The sequence below is a fragment of the Micropterus salmoides genome, unplaced genomic scaffold, assembly GCF_014851395.1.
Source record: "Micropterus salmoides isolate LMB-PRFRI ecotype aquatic unplaced genomic scaffold, ASM1485139v1 Ms_hic_scaffold_2, whole genome shotgun sequence".
Classification (NCBI taxonomy): domain Eukaryota; kingdom Metazoa; phylum Chordata; class Actinopteri; order Centrarchiformes; family Centrarchidae; genus Micropterus; species Micropterus salmoides.
Window position 1 is genome coordinate 24,091,923 of NW_024041150.1, and position 17,435 is coordinate 24,109,357.

General features: G+C 40.7%; 1 protein-coding gene across 2 annotated transcripts in view; it reads right to left on the reverse strand.

Moving 5' to 3' along the window:
- Positions 1–17,435, reverse strand: part of LOC119912348 (glucosidase 2 subunit beta-like) — a 119,009-nt gene that overhangs the window by 90,921 nt on the left and 10,653 nt on the right. For both annotated transcript variants that reach the window (XM_038731497.1, XM_038731496.1), the window contains exons 7-8: positions 11,686–11,752; positions 8,119–8,197 (exon numbers count right to left, since the gene is read on the reverse strand). In XM_038731497.1, the coding sequence (XP_038587425.1) occupies positions 8,119–8,197; positions 11,686–11,752 (146 nt within the window). The remainder of the gene's footprint in view (positions 1–8,118; positions 8,198–11,685; positions 11,753–17,435) is intronic.

Genomic DNA, 17,435 nt, shown 5'->3' on the forward strand with positions numbered 1-17,435 from the left:
AATAAATAAAAAAAAGATGTCGTCTCTAAATGTTTCTTATGCAACAATTTCTATCCCTCTCACACATTTCTTCTGAAGGCGACACTCCTCGGCACACAGAAGTGGGTATTCTTGTTTGGAAACAATAGCAGGCGTGCTTCTGAGGCAACTGTTAAGCTATTGCAAAGCAGATGCTTTTTTCTCTCGCCAATCAATTTAACACCTACACCTCCCCTCTCTGCTGGCTTTGGCTCATCAGTTTTAAATGGCACAAGGCATTCTTGCATTGTTCTTTTGACTCACTCAGAGGACAAGAAATGTCTCTATCGAGCTTTAATCACCAATAGATTGGGTCAGCACAGACAAAAAGAATAAGAGAACATGTTATTGTACAAAAAAAAACACCACACTGTTGCAGTATGTGAAAACTCACTGGTTTCTTATATTTTTGTAGAGGTAATTATATTTCAGAGAGTCTGTAAACCCCCCACCACACACACACACACTTGAATCTTGCTCTAGACAGAATTGCAAGGGAAAAAGCCATCTGTGTCTGACTCTTATCCCTGGCTTCTCCAGAGCCTGGATGAGCCTGAGCCAGCAAATGTCAGTCGGATAAAGACCAAGCCTGACAGACAGACACAGGAGTTTTGTCATTCCATGTGTCATCCCTTTGCTAGCAAGCCCAATCTTTGACGGTCTCAAAAGCCCTGAGATGATGGGAGAAGGAAACATTCACAGGGGGAACGTCAGGTTGTGTAACTTGTGCCACAATAGTTGAAACGTTGAGGACGTGCACTATTCTGGTGCCCCTGCGGCCTTTGAGAGCTTTCATTATTGTCTCGTATGCTGTGCGGCGGGGGTCACCATGGAAACACGAAACGCATCAACCGTTTCACCACAAAGGATATGAGGGTCTTCAACAAGATGTTCTTCCAGGAGCCAGTGGCCTGTCTGGGGCAGGAGGATATCAGATGTGACTTTATATTTAGAAGTGAAATGGAGGATTCTGCAAGCTGTAGAGCTTTACACAGAAAAACCAAACAACAAAACGTGATTACACTGCGGGGCTGGGTAAAGTCAGAATTATTGTGTATAGACTTTAAGCAGAATCTTATTGTGATTATTGATCATATCATTTTGTTGTTTCACAAAAGTCTGCTGCTGAAACAAATCACTGAGCAAATTGTACTAAAAATTAAAAAATTAACAGAACTAGCTGCTTAAATATTGTGTGTGTCATTGATCCCCATTAATCTCAATAGCTAATCCAGGGAACGACTTTTGTTTAGACTCTGAGACAAGCTTAGAAAATTTAACTTTATTTGGCTTGCTCTGCTTGCCTAGCTATAAACTATATGGACAAAAGTACTGGGACAACTACACATAACTTTTATAACATCCCATTTGAAATCCATAGGCATTAATATGGAGTTGGTCCCCGCCTTCTACAGCGATAACAGCTTCCACTCTTCTGGGAAGGCTTTCTACAAGATTTTAGAGTTTGTCTTTGGGAATTTTCGCCTGTTCATCTAGAAGAGCATTTATTAGGTCAGACACTGATGTGGGACCCGAGAGCCTGGCTCACAATCTCTGTTCTAGTTCATCCCAAAGGTGTTGGATAGGGTTGAGGTCAGGGCTCCGAGTGGGCCAGTAAAGTTCTTCCACACCAAACTAGGAAAACCATTTCTTTATGGAGCTGGCTTTGTGCACGGGGGCATTGTCATATTGAAAGAGGAAAAGGCCAAACACAAACTGTCAGAAGAACAGTTGTAAAACTGTATGTTGTTGCATCAAGATTCTCCTTAAGAAAAAAAAAAAAGTATTCCCTCCCAAAAGTATTGGGACAGGGGTGTCCCGCTACTTTTGTTCATATAGTGTATGTTGTTATGCCATGTTATTTCCCAATTTCTAAAACAAAGATGATGAGTACAAAATCAGTATGACCCATAGCCAGAGCGGCCACAATTACAAAAGTAAGACTGTAGTTGAAAAATACCTGAGGTTTTTTCCCTTTAAAGTTTTAATATGTAAAAATGTTCATGAAATCAAACCCCCTTTTGACACTATTCATGCTCAACCTTTTTCAGCTATATTAAGTTACAAGTGCTAATGGGCACCAAACATTCCCTACTGTCGCTGTGTCTTATGAAAGCGTTCAGTCGCCGAAACATGGTGGTGGCTTTTAGTGTTGAGCAAATTTTTATTGTGATGTATTTGTCACAATTAATTAAAAACATGCCTACAAAACGGGACAACAATCATTTTTGGTAACAGACTGCAGACCTCCAGCTTCTCAGCAATGTAACTGTCGCAGATTGCATTTGCAGTTATTTTGACTTTACTGACTTTATTGAAACAAAACAAGTTACTTTGGTTGCACAGGTGCTCCTCTGTTGTATTTCTGACAAAGTAGTTACAACAAGCCACCACAGGTGTCACCAAATCTTAAGGATTATGACTTTAATATACTGACTAACAATCTCACCTGCCCAAACCAGACTGTAAAAATAAATGCATGTATGTAGAATAAGCTGAATACCCACAGCTAAAACATCCTTTCTGTTCTTATGAGTGTAACACTGATCAGTGCATTCACCTGGGAGGCACTAGCATAGATTGTCCCAAAGGAAACCGATTTCTATCCACTGTAGATGTTGCTCATTGCACAGCGCGTAGCCTGCACTTACACTTGTGCAACATCAATAGTATTTGTCAAGTGGTTAAAGCTGATAAGAATATGAATGATTGCCTTGAGCTTGCTTTAGGGCTGGTTTGTCAGTACAGCTTGTAAGACAGACTCTTCAGCGAGGGAGTCAAAGCGGTAAAAACACAGCTGTGTAATTCAACTTTCTTAAGTGTTCTATTTTTTATATGTGGCACTTTTTTTTCCATGCTTATAAAAACAACATTTTATCAAGAAAAAAAACTGCATATAAGAAGTACAAAAAAAAAAAAAAGTGACAGATGAACTGATACAGTAGGTAAACAGACACCTCTTGATATAAGAGAGCTCCGTCAGGACTTGTTGGAGCAGCATAAAACGATGCCTCTTCACTTTGCTCCTTCCCTCTCCTGCCTTTGACCTCCCACTGGTTCCATTACCTGTGCCACCCGCACGACCTCAAGCGCATCCAATTGCGATGGATACATAACAAAAGACGAGTGTGGAGAAGATTAGAGGTGCAGAGGAAGAGGGTCAAGGCAAGAGATTGAGAAGTGTCAGGTGTGCGGCTTGAAACAAATACAAAGTCGTTGTACCCCCCCTCCCCTCCCCTCACTGTCCTCCTATATCAAAAGAACATGACACATTATAGCATTTTTTTTAGCAGGTCAGTTTTCTCTACCTCAGCTCTACAAACCACATATCACTCTACCTCTGGTTTCAGCCTGTCATTTTGAATTATATAACTTGAAAGCACTCCAGCTGGGAAGCAAAAACATGACACGTGTGATGGGAGGTGATGAATGGTGCTGAGGGTGGGGGAGGCGCAGGCAACCCCCCCATCAGCCCAGCTATCCTCATATACCCAGCAGGCTTTTAACACAAGACTATAATCTTGTTGGAATACAGAAAATGAAATGCAAAACCCGTTTATAGCTGCCAGTGTTTACTTCCATGACCCTGCTCGCCTGCACATACCTAATTCTACCATCACTCCAAGCTTATGAAACCTCCCTGCGAATGCATAAAAAAGGAAATTCTTGGAGGCAGGTGAGAATTGTTCATTTCTAAACAGGAGGGGTCTCTCACTTTTTGAGAGAGAGACAGAGAGACAGAGAGAGATTCAGAAAGAGAGAGAGAGAAAAAACAGCACCAGAGGCCCAGCCCATGACAAAACAAAGAGATTAAATGACCTGTGAATGTGACTTTCCATTTTTCCATTACCTCGCACTCAACTTAGAGGCCTGCTGCCCCCTTCTGGAGGCTGGCAAGACATCATCAAGCAACATCTACTGTAATGTCTGTCTTCCTATTTATGTGGCTGTAATTTAGCCTTACAGTCTTTTGGGTTTATTAAATATTGCAACAATTACAGTGAGGGTTTTATCTGGACTGTAGATGTAATGGGCAGTTTATATGTAGTATTGCATGATAAGCCAAAAGCAATTTTACTATATACAGCACCAAATTTTAAAAGGCTTCACACTGATTCATCTTACCGAGTTGAAATATGCCCTCTTGATATGCAATACAAAAGCAAAATGGTAATCAGCCCCCCACCCCCAAAGTTAGATTTCAGTGTTGGCGAGGGCCAAATGTCAACCAGCCCAAACAGATGGTGTGAAGAGCCGGGCTGAGTGGCTGACCTTGGTTGGTAGAGACTAGGGGTGGGAGTGCAACACAAGGCGCTGGTTGTTTGTTTTTTGTGCATCAGTGGATGTTGTGAACATCAAGAGAGCTGAGAGTTGTTGCCAAGATGGAAAGGTGAAGTCACGTCAGGCAGGCTTGCTTTGCAGGTTGCTTCCTTGCTCTGTTGGATGCTGTCAATCTGTCACTGACAGAAAAATGTCAGTAATGGATAAACAGTATTGGGAAGGTTTTTAGTGTTGGTAATCGCATCAGTATTTTACTCTTTTCTTGATTAATAGCAATTAATTTGTCTTTTTTTGGGACTAGTCAGTTAATTGTGGTCTACAAACTGCTCATCACAATGACATCTTCACATTATTTCAACTTAGGGAAGCCAAAACCACTGAATGTTACACATGTTTACTTGCCATTTTAAATGACTTAAAACTCCTACTTGATTATCGAAGCTGTTGAACAAAAAACACAGAAAGTAAACATGTCATTGTGATGAGCACTTTATAGACCAAAAGTAACTGATGCTGAATCAACTAATTGTTTCAGCACAATTACTGTATTTTATCAGTATTTATGATTACAAGACAATTGTGTAGGTTTAAAGTACTCAATAATGTTGAGTTTCAAAGTTCTTTCTTGATGAATTTCAATCTCATTCAAAGTGCTCAGAACAAAAACGGAAATTTAGCATTCAATTACAACTGGGCTGACCCCATCTGCTGATAGAGATCTGATGAAGATCATATGTGATATGAAGTTGACACCAAAGTGACACAATATGCACTTGTTTTACATAGGATTAGTTGTCATACTTATAGTATACAGCACATTTGAAGATTACATTAAATGGACATCTAACCAGTCTGAATGAAAATAGTGGACCACTTCACTATAGTTTCATTTTCTGTCGAGCACTGAAAAATTGAGTATTTTGTCTACCAGTGCTATACCACACAGGATTTCTTTAATGTAGTTATAGGTGCCAAAGAGATCATTATAATGAGATCTTTACAGTTCTGTTTTTCCCTTTGTCCATGCACCACTACCTCCCAACTACACTGTCTTCATTTCTGCCCTGTTACCAACTAATGACAGCTCTTCTACTGCATATAGGAACCCCTGGGGTATAGCCAATATTATTAAACTGTGAAACAAGCAAGATTTCCATACCCACTATCAACCTTTCATGCAACTGCAGCTATGTTTTTCCATCTACACAGCTTGGCTCTCTTCTTATGACCACCAAGAGGTGCACCAATGGCTGTTCCTTTTGTTTGTTTGCTTTTAATCAGGGGATCCCTTTCATTCTCCCATTTTTAAAAAACTCAACATACTTTATACTCAGTTTCTTTCCATTTCTGGTAAACTGAAGGGATTGGAGCAGGTGGGTAGTAGATGGATAAGTGAAATTCACCTCTGCACAAATACCCATTTCTTCAGAGAAAGCAATTTCCTCCAGCTCTGTCCACCGGCACATAGCTAAAGTTCGAGCTTGGTCACACATAGGTGCTTCTGAGAATGGACTGTCCCATGGTTAATGCCAAAAGACAGTACTCTCTTTTTAGTTTGAGTATTGAAATGATATTTGCTCAGGTCTCTGCTGTCTTTAACTTACTGAAAGAGGAGACAACTCAACTAGAATGGTGGGGGGTTTTTTTGAAAACGACAAGACGTCTTTCCTGGGATACCTATGATTACCTTTTAAATGTGAGTGAACTTGAATCTACATGAACAGTGGTTGCTACAGGAATGGAGGGCTAAAACATAATCATAGAATACTGAGGGAGGGCCGCGTCAGAATATCCCTTTTCCCTCCCGAGTGGAGTGCCTCCTTTGATCATCAAATTGTTCTCCTGAAAATCCTCTCTGTTCTTGAATTATCTGGGCCACTGAAGTGGAAACTGAATTTTCGGTGGAGGCCAAAGCTTCTTAAGAGGGAGAGAGAAAAGAAGGGGGAAAGTAATAAAAAAAAAAAAGGTGCGAAAATGACACAAATTGAATAAGCGTGCAAAAAAGAATAAAAACACGTATGGCTCTATCCCTGAGTGTGAAGGAAGAAAAGTAATCAAGGTCTTCAGACATTACAATTCAGCACCGATGAGAAAATAACTCCTTCCTTTCTGTCCATATATACAAAAAAAAAACCGCACGAAGATCCAATGTTAGTGTTTTCTCAACCGCTACAGTATTTATTCATCAATCTGAAAAGACACACATATTTAGGGTATGCACTGGCTGCACAGTCACAGAAATGCAATATTAAAGTCGCCAGAAAACATTTTCTAAGACAGAAATGTAAAATATACAGAATTAACTTCTCACAAGGTAAAACCTAGCTGCCCTTGGACCTTGATTAAGGGGCTAACACAGGGCCGCCTTGTCAGTTCTAATGTAAATTGCCTGTTAAGTACTGTCAATGGCACCCTGTTTAATTTGCCCAGCTTGATCACCGTTTGTTGTGGTTGCAGTTAAGTACACATTTTCATATTCATGCATATTCATAGAGATTCGTCCTCCTCAGATGCCGTTGAATTCATTAGTAAATGCCTCCCCGTTAGCCAGCAGAAACAAATGAGTGCTGATTTCTCCCATCCGTGAGCCTTTCATGTTGGTTACAGCTTCGGCGCTGCTTATGTGTTTTCTGTTATATACCAACACCACAACATCCAATTCATCCATTCCCTAGTCAGACATTTTACAGCAGCTAAAATTAGTAAGCCAACGCAAGATACACACTGTCACCCCTTACAGAGTGGAGGACATTTCTAATCTAACCATAAATACCGCCAACTTAATTTGTGAAAAATCTCTGTAAACACATTGTCAGCAATGTGACAAGCTACTAACAAGCTGAACTTTTCCTGCTAGGAGAACCCAGCAGACGCTTTTCTGTGTGCGTGGATGTATGATTGTGCCTACCAATGCCATTTATAGTAGAAAAAGGAACAAGAAGAAGAAGTGGAAGAGGTAACAAGTGAGCTCTAGCCATTTTGTTTACAGCCAGAGATTCTGAAATCTGCTGTCTGGTAAGAGGGAGGCTCAATAAGTTTAAAGTGAAACAGACAGCCGCATTCTCACACATTGCAGCTTGAGGGGAAAATCACTGTTGGGAAACTCGTCCTGTTCGGAATTCAAATGAAGGGACCCTGTTGTACGAGTGAAGAAGACAGTCGAGCAAGATGCAAAAATGACAGCCGAGGCAAGGTGGGTGTAGATGTACATCAGCTTGTTGTTTGGCAAATCTGAAAAATGCTACACTACACAACCTCACTACGTGGCTAAAATATGGATATTTTAAAGCATTTGCATAAAATTCAGATATGATGTTGCATATGTATGGAATTATATTGTGAGTTTATAATTTTGATGCAATCTAATACATTAATGTTGTAAATACTTAGTAGAGCACCAAATGTGTATCAGTCCAGTAAATGCACTATTTATTCCTGTATGAGTAATGGTTACCAAGATCCAGAGTGCACAGCTGTTTTTAGGAAATTAAATTTTTAGAAATATTTAAATAATGGTTACAGTTAGGTCAGACTTTTAATGGAATTTATTGACAATAACATGTAGAATCAACTTATGTGTAAAGGATAATCTCCTTGAATAGAAAAGTGGCCATGCAGCATACCAATGTATTTAGATTTCTTAGATATAGTGTATATTACAGTACCTTTCTACGCACCTACCTTTGTGTTTTAGACATGAATTCAAGTCTAGCAAAATACTCAGTGAAGGCACTAACCTCTTGCACCCTTGGTGTCCCCCAGACCTCACAATACCCACCAGCATTATAGTATAAACTATATGAATAAAACACAACTTACCACTGCTTCATCCTCAGAGAGTACCCGTTCCTCATCATGGACGAGTGCCACTTTAGCCTGGACTTCATCCACCGTTATACTGTTTTTAAAAAAGAAAAAGAAGCAAACATGACAGCAATGTGAGTTGGTGTTTCGGTACAATGACTAGCTGCGTCCCAGTCAAGTTATTTTTCCTCCAACACCAAAATTCACAAAATAGCACAAATACTAAGTTTTATCAGTGGAGTTAAAATCCTTCATAAATAAAAAATTAAAAGCCATCTCAAAGCACATGAGTTCCAGTCTTGAGATGAGCTGAATGAAAGTCCAAACTGTTCACAAATTATGTATCCCAGAGCACGCCGGGGCCAGCATAACATTTCCACTGGACTTGTAGGGGAACTTGAGCTTTGTTAGCAAGTACAACCTTTGAGGTAATAAAATAAATATTGTACTTCTGGACCCTAAGCACGATATTATGGTGCACAAGCTGTTTGGAGTTATCCGAGTTATCAATGAACCAGTCGGCATTTCTGTGCTCCTCTGGAGACGACAGAAAAAAAGCAGCCCTATCTAACTCGCTCTATATTGAACTGCCAAAAAACACTAGTGGGTGTTTCTGATATGAGGGTAAGCTGAACATTGTCATTTCTGGGTGTGCACATTCTTTAGTTCAGTTTGGGCTTAGTCAACAACGCATTGACTTCGCATTGACTTTGTGACACACAATACGATGCAACACACAGCACAATCAAAATCACACCAGTTCTTATCCTGTAACACTTAAATCTTTTCTTCAGCTGGTGTCTTTCTTCCAGAGGTCCCACCTAAGCTAACATTACTGAGCTGAGATAATGACTGCATAGCCAGGATCAATCCCGGGAGTCCATCAAAAGCGGAAGAGCGGGCAAACATACAAAGCGAATAGCTTGTTCCACTACAGAGGATCAATGCTCGGGGTAAGTGCTGGAGAAAAACAATGGCTCTCTCCATTGCGAAGCGGCACAGAGGCTGCAGAGCAATGGCTCTGAAAATCTGGAGTGAAGAAAACTGGCTTTGGCCCCAATCACAGAGGGCACTTATACACATATAGACCATGGCGTCATGAAAGCATGCGCTTTGCAATGCACACCTACAGTGAGTTTGATTGAAAGGGACAGTGCTAAACGTTAGGGAGCTCTCACACACACATTCACTTATAATCCTGAGAGAGAGGAGGGGATAAAAAGCACAACCTGTTCGTGGGCCTTTGGGAGGTTCCATCGTGGTTCATTTCCTGAAGCAGTTGGTAGACTCTATTTATAGGCCAGCATAGTGGTACCAGTTAATCCTTCACTGGGCTGCCAACTGCCTGCCAGCTGGCACAGTGGGTTGCACTTGTGTGTGGTGCTTAGGAAGGTTCAGGATGAAATAATGGTGAGGAAGTCCACAAGCTACCTTAATGACCAATGAGTGCAGGATGTTTTTTTATCACCCCCCAAAAGTACAACCTGAACACTTCCTCACTACATGTTCTAGATGTGACCAAAAGGTCTGAACCTGCTAACCCACAAATCACAGGAACAATAACATTTCTACAGAGTTAATATTTGTATTAAAACACCACTATGATGATTATCAGCAGCATGTTTAGCTTTTGACATATTCCTTTATGTATTTCAGGGGGGATTCAAATATTCAAGAAAAATATTTTTGCCATTTTTGTCACGAAGCAATTATTGGTGGTTAAATGGACACAAAAATGAGATTAGTTCCCAGCATAAATGAGAGAACAATTATCAGTGAATCTACATTAAAGATAATTAGCAATTCCAATCGAGTGGATTAAGAACGGGGTAGTGTTTTGCTAAGTGTCATTAGGGACAAAGCCAAGAGCTTTTTTGTACAAGATAAAGAGTCTGTAATGTGCATGCTAATCTGGTTCAAAGTCAGCAAATTGCCTGGCAATGTGCAAGCATCAGGTATACCGGTGACTCTGGACTTTGCATTTATCATAATGGCAACTAAATCAAGCTTGACACTTTGGTGCGTGAGCAGCAAAAATGGTGATGTAGCATACATATACAAAGCCTCCACCCTCCTGCTTTATTTAAATAGGCATCGATATGTGTCCTGCCTCAAGATGGCCAGCTCACCAAATCCCATTGACTGCCGGACTGAAACAATGGCTGCATAAAAATAAGCGGCACTTGCAGATATTTCAGCTTAGTAATGTGTTTGTTTAAGCGCAGCATGTGGAGAGACACGGCTTGGGATGGAGGGGATAGAGTGGATGGATGGAGGCAGAGCTGGAGAGGGAAGGGGAAAGGATTGGGGAGCAGAAGGGCTGAATAATGGTACACATCCAGGCGCAGGAATGCATATGTGGGCACATACCGCTCCCTGGAAAATTGCTGCAGAAGCACTTCGTTCTCGATGCAGCCATATGTTTTATAGCGCTTTCAGTTTACTATGCCCAGCCCGGCTTCCTTTCCGGGAGAATATGCCCGGTTAAGCAGTATTGATTTTTTTGTTTTTTTCCTCTTTCCACGTGTGGTGCGGGAAGGTGAGGAACGTGAGGGTGGGACTAGTAGTTGGGGGAAAAAGCATGAAGGGGACAGGCTCATTGGATATCACGTTCTGTTTTTCTGCAAGCTACCAGCAAATTTAAGCACAGTATCTTGCTTGAAAGCAAAATGGATGTCATTCTCTTTAAAGCTGGCAGAGGTTAAACACTGCTCACGACAGCGAGTTAGTCATCATGGGTGGCTGAGGGGAAGCTGGGAGATGGGGGTGAGGCGGCGGGGGGATTGGGGATGGGGAGGGAGGGTGCAAGTTGGTCTGTTGAGACTTGAAGACTAAACAATACAAATAAGGCAATGAATTACTTCTTGAAGTTTGTTGAAGTACAAGTAGGTGTTTCAGGGAATGAGATGTGTGCACTCAGCTCAGACTGAAGAGACTCCACTGCATCAGACGTTAAGGTGGAACTGATGACAGTAACACATGTACAGTACATACTGATGTGAATTAGGTCCTCCCAAAACACTCATTTATCTTAAAGCGTGAACAATATAAAATAGAATGAACGCGAGCAAAAATACACGTCATTATTTTAATCCGGTGTTACGGATCTTTATCTTACTCATCTTTGGTGCCGTTTGTGTTTCACTGTGCTGCATTAGCAGGATTTCTCTTGAGGACTAAAATGATTAAAAGTGAATTAACATGAGTTCTGTGAATTTGTGTAAAGCTACCTTTGTTTTCATGCAGTAAGGTCCTTGTAAAGTCCTACTTTTTGAGCTGTTAACTTGTATTTTGTCAACTTTTGAGCACAAAATGTGCCACAGCTGTATTTATTTCACTAAACCTTGCTCATATCAGCATCCAGGCAGTTCATTTGGAAAAGCACCATGTTCACAGGCAGTAGATCATTTGGAAGAAGAAAAAAAATATATCACTGAAATATAATGCTAGATTTGAAACCTTCATCCTTCATTCTAACCCTCACTGCCCAGCCTTCATGCCCACTCAGTAAAAATATCAGCGGTCGCATTAAAAGAAAAGAAAATGAATGAGTGAATCCCTAATTATCAGCGTGTTAGTTACCTGCCATCTTTATTGCTGTCCAGTAACTTGAAAATGCTGTTTACTGTGCTGTTCTGACGTCTGAGACCTAAAAGGAAAAACCATATATTGGTTAATGTGAAATTAACTGATTGGTTTAAGAAACAATATTCTAGCTGTTCATGTTATAAACACAATGAGTCATGATCAACAAAGAAGTAGTGTTTTTATTCCAAAGCTGTTGGGTTTGCTTTTTAATCATCAATCACTGCCATAAACACTAATGCTGTTGAATGCAAACTGAGAGGCAGGGATAGAGAAAAGAACAGAGCTGGAGATGGATTTAAAAAATATTGGGGGGGGGGGGGGGGGGGTTGGGCAATCAGGCAATGAGTCAGTCACGCTGTGCAAGAACATTTGGTTTCCCTGTAGGAAAAAAAAAAAAAAAAAAAGCATGTCAGAGTCCAGAATGCAATCAGGAGGCTTTGTGCTGTAACGGCTGGTATGACAGTGATTTCCCCTCTTCTCCATTCATATTCACAGGCAGATGAAAAGGAGACGCGAACACTTCCTCAACCCCCTTTCCAGCGAGCATGTGACCCCAAACTGATTCATTTTGTGAATCGCATTCATTGGAGTGGGAGGGAGAGGAAGTTCTCTTATGTTCGCCACTAAGCATCTCCCACATCATCAGCAGAACGGAGAATGTAAAGGGGTAAAGTGATTGGCCCCTAAGTCTGGGGAAAAGCACTTTACATAATGCTAATTGCACATCCGCTGCAATTACCTTTCCGTACTAATTACAGAAAAGCTAATTGTGAAATTAGCAATTTTTTCCCCCCAGTGTACAGTAGAGTGCTTGTGTTGAGTGTGTGTGCTATAGGGGTATAAAAAAAAACAACTCTAAACTAAACCCCAGTTGGTAAATGCAGCCTCAACAATATGAACCTTAAATCCATATTTATAAAGACATGCTGGGGTTTTTTGAAATGAAGTTAAAAAAGATTGTATGCCACATTTTGTCACCCACGACATGACTGGAAGCAGCAAATGTCTACGGAGAAGCCAGATTCCTCACCCCCGTTGTTGACTCTACTCAACCATGGGGAAAATACAAAATTTGCTAATATTCCTCTGCATTACACAAAGCATCTGTCATATTAGTGGCCTACTCTTTTGTTTGAACAGCGCTCTATTCCCAACCTAATGCTTGACATTCTCAACCCATCGTCTAGTCGCTGTGTTTCGCAAAAATGAGTGCACAGAGGAGCATGAGAAATGGCCTCATCCCTCCTTCTACTGCAGAGCTGTAGCAATGAAAAACAACCCTAAAAGGGGGATAGATGGAGTAGGGAGGAGAAGAAGGCAGGGAAAGAAAAAGATGGGGGGGGGGCGATGTGGTAAAAGGTAAGAGGAGTAGTGGGGAAGAGGGTGGACAATAAGTGAGGAGAGAGTAGGAGGGCAAAAAAAAGAGAGATGGGAGGGTTTAAGACATTGGCTCTTCAGGCCGATGGCACATATAGGGGGGCTATGTTTACTAATGGACACTATCACTCATCCACTCATGTTGCCCTGGCGATAGCGTAGCACACTCGTAAAATAAGAGAGGCACAAAGAGAACAGAGAAAATGGAACATATCAGCAGGAGACTGCAGATCTATGCCTTGGCTACAGACCTTGCTATCCACACGGAGCTGTCTTTGTTATTGTAGGCTCTGCCCTCCAAGGCTAACAAAACACACATTTGCTTTCTTTTATACACTGTTATGGAATATTTCCAGAAAGGGAATTGCGCCTTGCTGAGTGAGAGTGTGTGCGGGGGGGGGGGTCTGAGATGGAATTGGATCAAAGGGCTGCAGGTGCTGCACTACAGAGAAGAGGAGAGACTATATAAAGCTACAATCTGCAAACAAGTGTTTTAACCTAAACAGGGCTTCGGATGGTGCGGGTTTACAGCACCTGAATGGTTCAGATCACAGCGGACCATTTGGACAATAGGAAATAAATGTTTCAATTGCTTTTAGGACTTGGATTTAAATATTATTCTATGATGCGGGATTCAACTTTCTAATATATTTTTGAAAATCTCTCAAATTTAACACCGATCCATCATTAAATGAATTGGTTCTGTTTAACTCAAAACGTGTTTTACGGTAACTTTAGCTAACTAGACAGCGGAGTTATAAGAGATATTAGTGTAAGTACCTACATTCAAGCTGGCTGTGTGTCAGAACAGTACACAGAAACACAAGCAAATAGTGTTGTAGTACTCCAGACCGGTCTTAACACCACTTTTTGAAGGTCTTGGTCTCGTCTCGGACATTGAGGGCTCGGAATTTTATTTCAAGACCAGTTAAGATCATAACTTTGGGAATATCAATAAACTGCTTTTGCATTGTCTGATTAATTTGTTAACATCCTAACTTTGATTGGATGTAAAACGGATTTCTTCAAATGCAACGAATAACCCTAATTAAAAATGTATTGTTACCATTAGTGACTGTGTCCCCTGTCTGTCACTAGCAGGGTTAGCGTGCCCTGATGGGTTGGGGGAAGGTTGTCAGTTCAGACTAAACCAGTGGTTCTGAAACTGGGTTCAAAGAATAATGGGGGGGGGGGGGGGGGGGTACAACTTGATTAATAGGATGGAAAAAACTAAAAATATTTCTACAGTAAACCTATGAAATCTACAATTACCTTGTGATCTGTATCTGGATAAGTAAAACATATGGTAATGCTGGTGTAAGTACAGGCAGAATGGAATCAGACTTTTAAACTCTAACTCAAATTCATCCTCAGCACTGCTACATGGAATATATATATATATATATAGTTTGCTTGTGTACTTGTGTTTACTATTCGGATTGCTTTTGTATGCTATATATTGTCCACGTTTCATTTTACAACCCTCTTGTATTGTGACCATTAAACCTTGTACCTTGTAGAATGCCTTGTAGGGTTTGGCCAATATCGGCGATGGCTGACAGCAGAGATGGGGACTCGAGTGCGACTTAAGTCGCACACACAGTGACTTCGGACTCGACTTGAGACTCGTCCTCAAAAGACTTCAGACTCGAATTGGACTCGAGGTGCGGGACTCGTGAACAATGTTTTATTTTTTAGGACACGTCTGATGAGCTGCGCGCGGCTGCACGTGAGAGAGGACAACAAACACCCCGGCAGCTGCTGTGCCATTCATCATAAACTTTGGCTTTAGAACTTCATACAACAAGGCCCAAACAAAGAAGCGCAGAACGCAAATATGTGGTGAGTGAACATGTTTAGCTCAGCATTGGCCATCTAACGTTAGCTTGCTTCAGCTACGAGCTACGGGAGGTTTACTCTGACTGTCGTTCATTATGAAAAGATGAACGAGCGTTTGTTTACTTGCCAAACTTGGGGTGGTCGATTAACAAAATCATTTACGTCCTGCTGGCTGCCATCACGTTAATTATTACCGTTGGCTGGAAAGAGGTTACAGGTTTATTGTTGATCATGTAGCCTAACATTACAGTTTTATTTAGTTATAGATTAACATTACACTGGTTTGAGAGTGTGCAGGGTGTGTTGACTTACAGTAGTTTACAAGCTGTCATTGATTGCATTGCACATTATGGTTGTGCTCTGTGAAAAACAGGTTACAGTTTATTGTTTTGAGAGTCTGGGGGATGTCTTGACTTACAGTAGTTTACAAGCTGTCATTAACTGCATTGCACATTACATGGTTGTGCTCTGTAAACAGCTTTATTGTTGACCATGTAACTTTACAGTATTATTTAGTTAACTTTTCACTGGGTTGACTTACAGTAGTTTATCAGCTGTCATTAATTGTAGACGCATTGTACATTAGGCTACATGGTTGTGCTCTGTAAGTTAAAAACAGACAGATTTATTGTTGATTATGCAACGTCACAGTTTTATTGACTTACAGTATTTAATAAGCTGTCATTAATTGCATTGCACATTACATGGTTGTGCTCTGTAAATGAAAAACAGGTTAACAGTATTCCTTAAAGCTATGAAGTTTAATTAGCAACCTGGATTGAACGCAGCAGGTGATACAACATTCGTAATAACCACGAGAGACTTGACGCTTAGAAAAGAAGTGGAAGCAAATCTCGGCAGGTAGCCTTCAACATTTGATCTGCCGAATTATGCATCCACCTCTATAGGTCCTTTTCAGACACTTTGCTGTGGTCATTGATCAAACGGCGTTATCACCACATATATTTACTGAATGTCAAGGAATGGTACTTCTACTAAGTGTATTAAAATATTAAAGACTCTAAACGTTCATAAAATATATAGCCTACTTCGAATCATTTAACACCACTGATGGACCCCACAAAGAATATTATAGCGTTTAGAAGCAGTATTTGGTGGTGCATAACACTGGCATCGTGAGCACTGTGGATGGACAGCACTGCTAAAGCCAAACTGGAAAGATGCTATAAAAAAAAATTTACACTTTGCTATGGGTCTTCCCCTGCCAGGGTCCTTCTCAGTACAAGGCTATAGGGAGAATCACTGTACTTGTGTACCTTTTAGAAAACATGAGTAGTAGGGAGGCGGTTTGCAGGACAGTCCTCTAGAGAAATCAGGTCAACCGCTGGATTAACGATGAACTTGAGGAAACCCCTCAAACTGTGGGTGAACTCTGAGACAGTGTAGCTTTTCATATTGGGACGTTCCATTAAAAGTGTAAAGGACCTAAAATAAAGTACATCTCTATACGAGATCATATTAAATAAACATCAGAGAAGGAAGAGACCTCCATGTGAACCCAAACTTTATTGAGGTTGCTATTAAAAGGATTTTTTTTTTCTCCCAAAAACAAACACATGGATCAGGGTCCTTTCTGACTTCCCAGGAACAGCAATGTATTTGTTATTCAATGAGGATTTAACCAGATTTCCCAGCGTGCTTCGCAAAATGTGACAGAATCCCACAAATAGTCAATTAAATCACAAATAACAGGATACAGCTCAGTAATGTGGTCCTGTCAATCTGTGAAAACACTGTGCAATATTCCTGTGTCCTGAAAATGTAATAATCATACACTATGTGCATTATTTCTTGGTTTGTGTTACAGCATCACAATTTCTAATGCTAAATAAAAATGGGGCAACTCATACTGTAAAAACAATATATCTCCAAGTCCTGCAATTATTGTATCATCCCACCAAAAGCAATGAACCACGAGAAACTGCAATTTTCTTTGAGGGTACAAATAACCTAGCCGTTTAAAACGTCTCAATAACTGTGCACGGAGCCCGGGAGACATGTTTGAGCGACAGCAGCAGTAAAGGGAAAAAAATGTTAAGTTCTACTTTGCAGGCTCAGCTGCTTGTTCTTCTGGCTTTTAATTCCTATTTTGAGACAAGCGATTGACAGGTCATAAAGGGAAAGACAAGACGTTCATGAGGAAACAAAACTGTTTCTTTGTTGTGATGTTCCTATATTTAATTGAGACAACTCAGTATTTGTCCTCATGGGCCCTCTGTAGTTGAGGGATCTTTTGGGGCAATCGTTTTAATGGTTTAACAAACAATGTGGAGGCACTGCGAATTTACAGGTTAGGAGACATGTTTATACAATACGCATGTGTATAAGTCAGCACATAAGGAGGTCTTAAGGGTCCCCTGGCCTGACATTCAGTTGACAGGTCATGATGGCAACATTACATGAGGTTAAAGAGTTAATAATAACCACAACAACAACATGGAGAAATTACTTACTATTTAATTACTTACTGACTTATTAATATTTTGTGAGTTTTGAGGAGACATGGA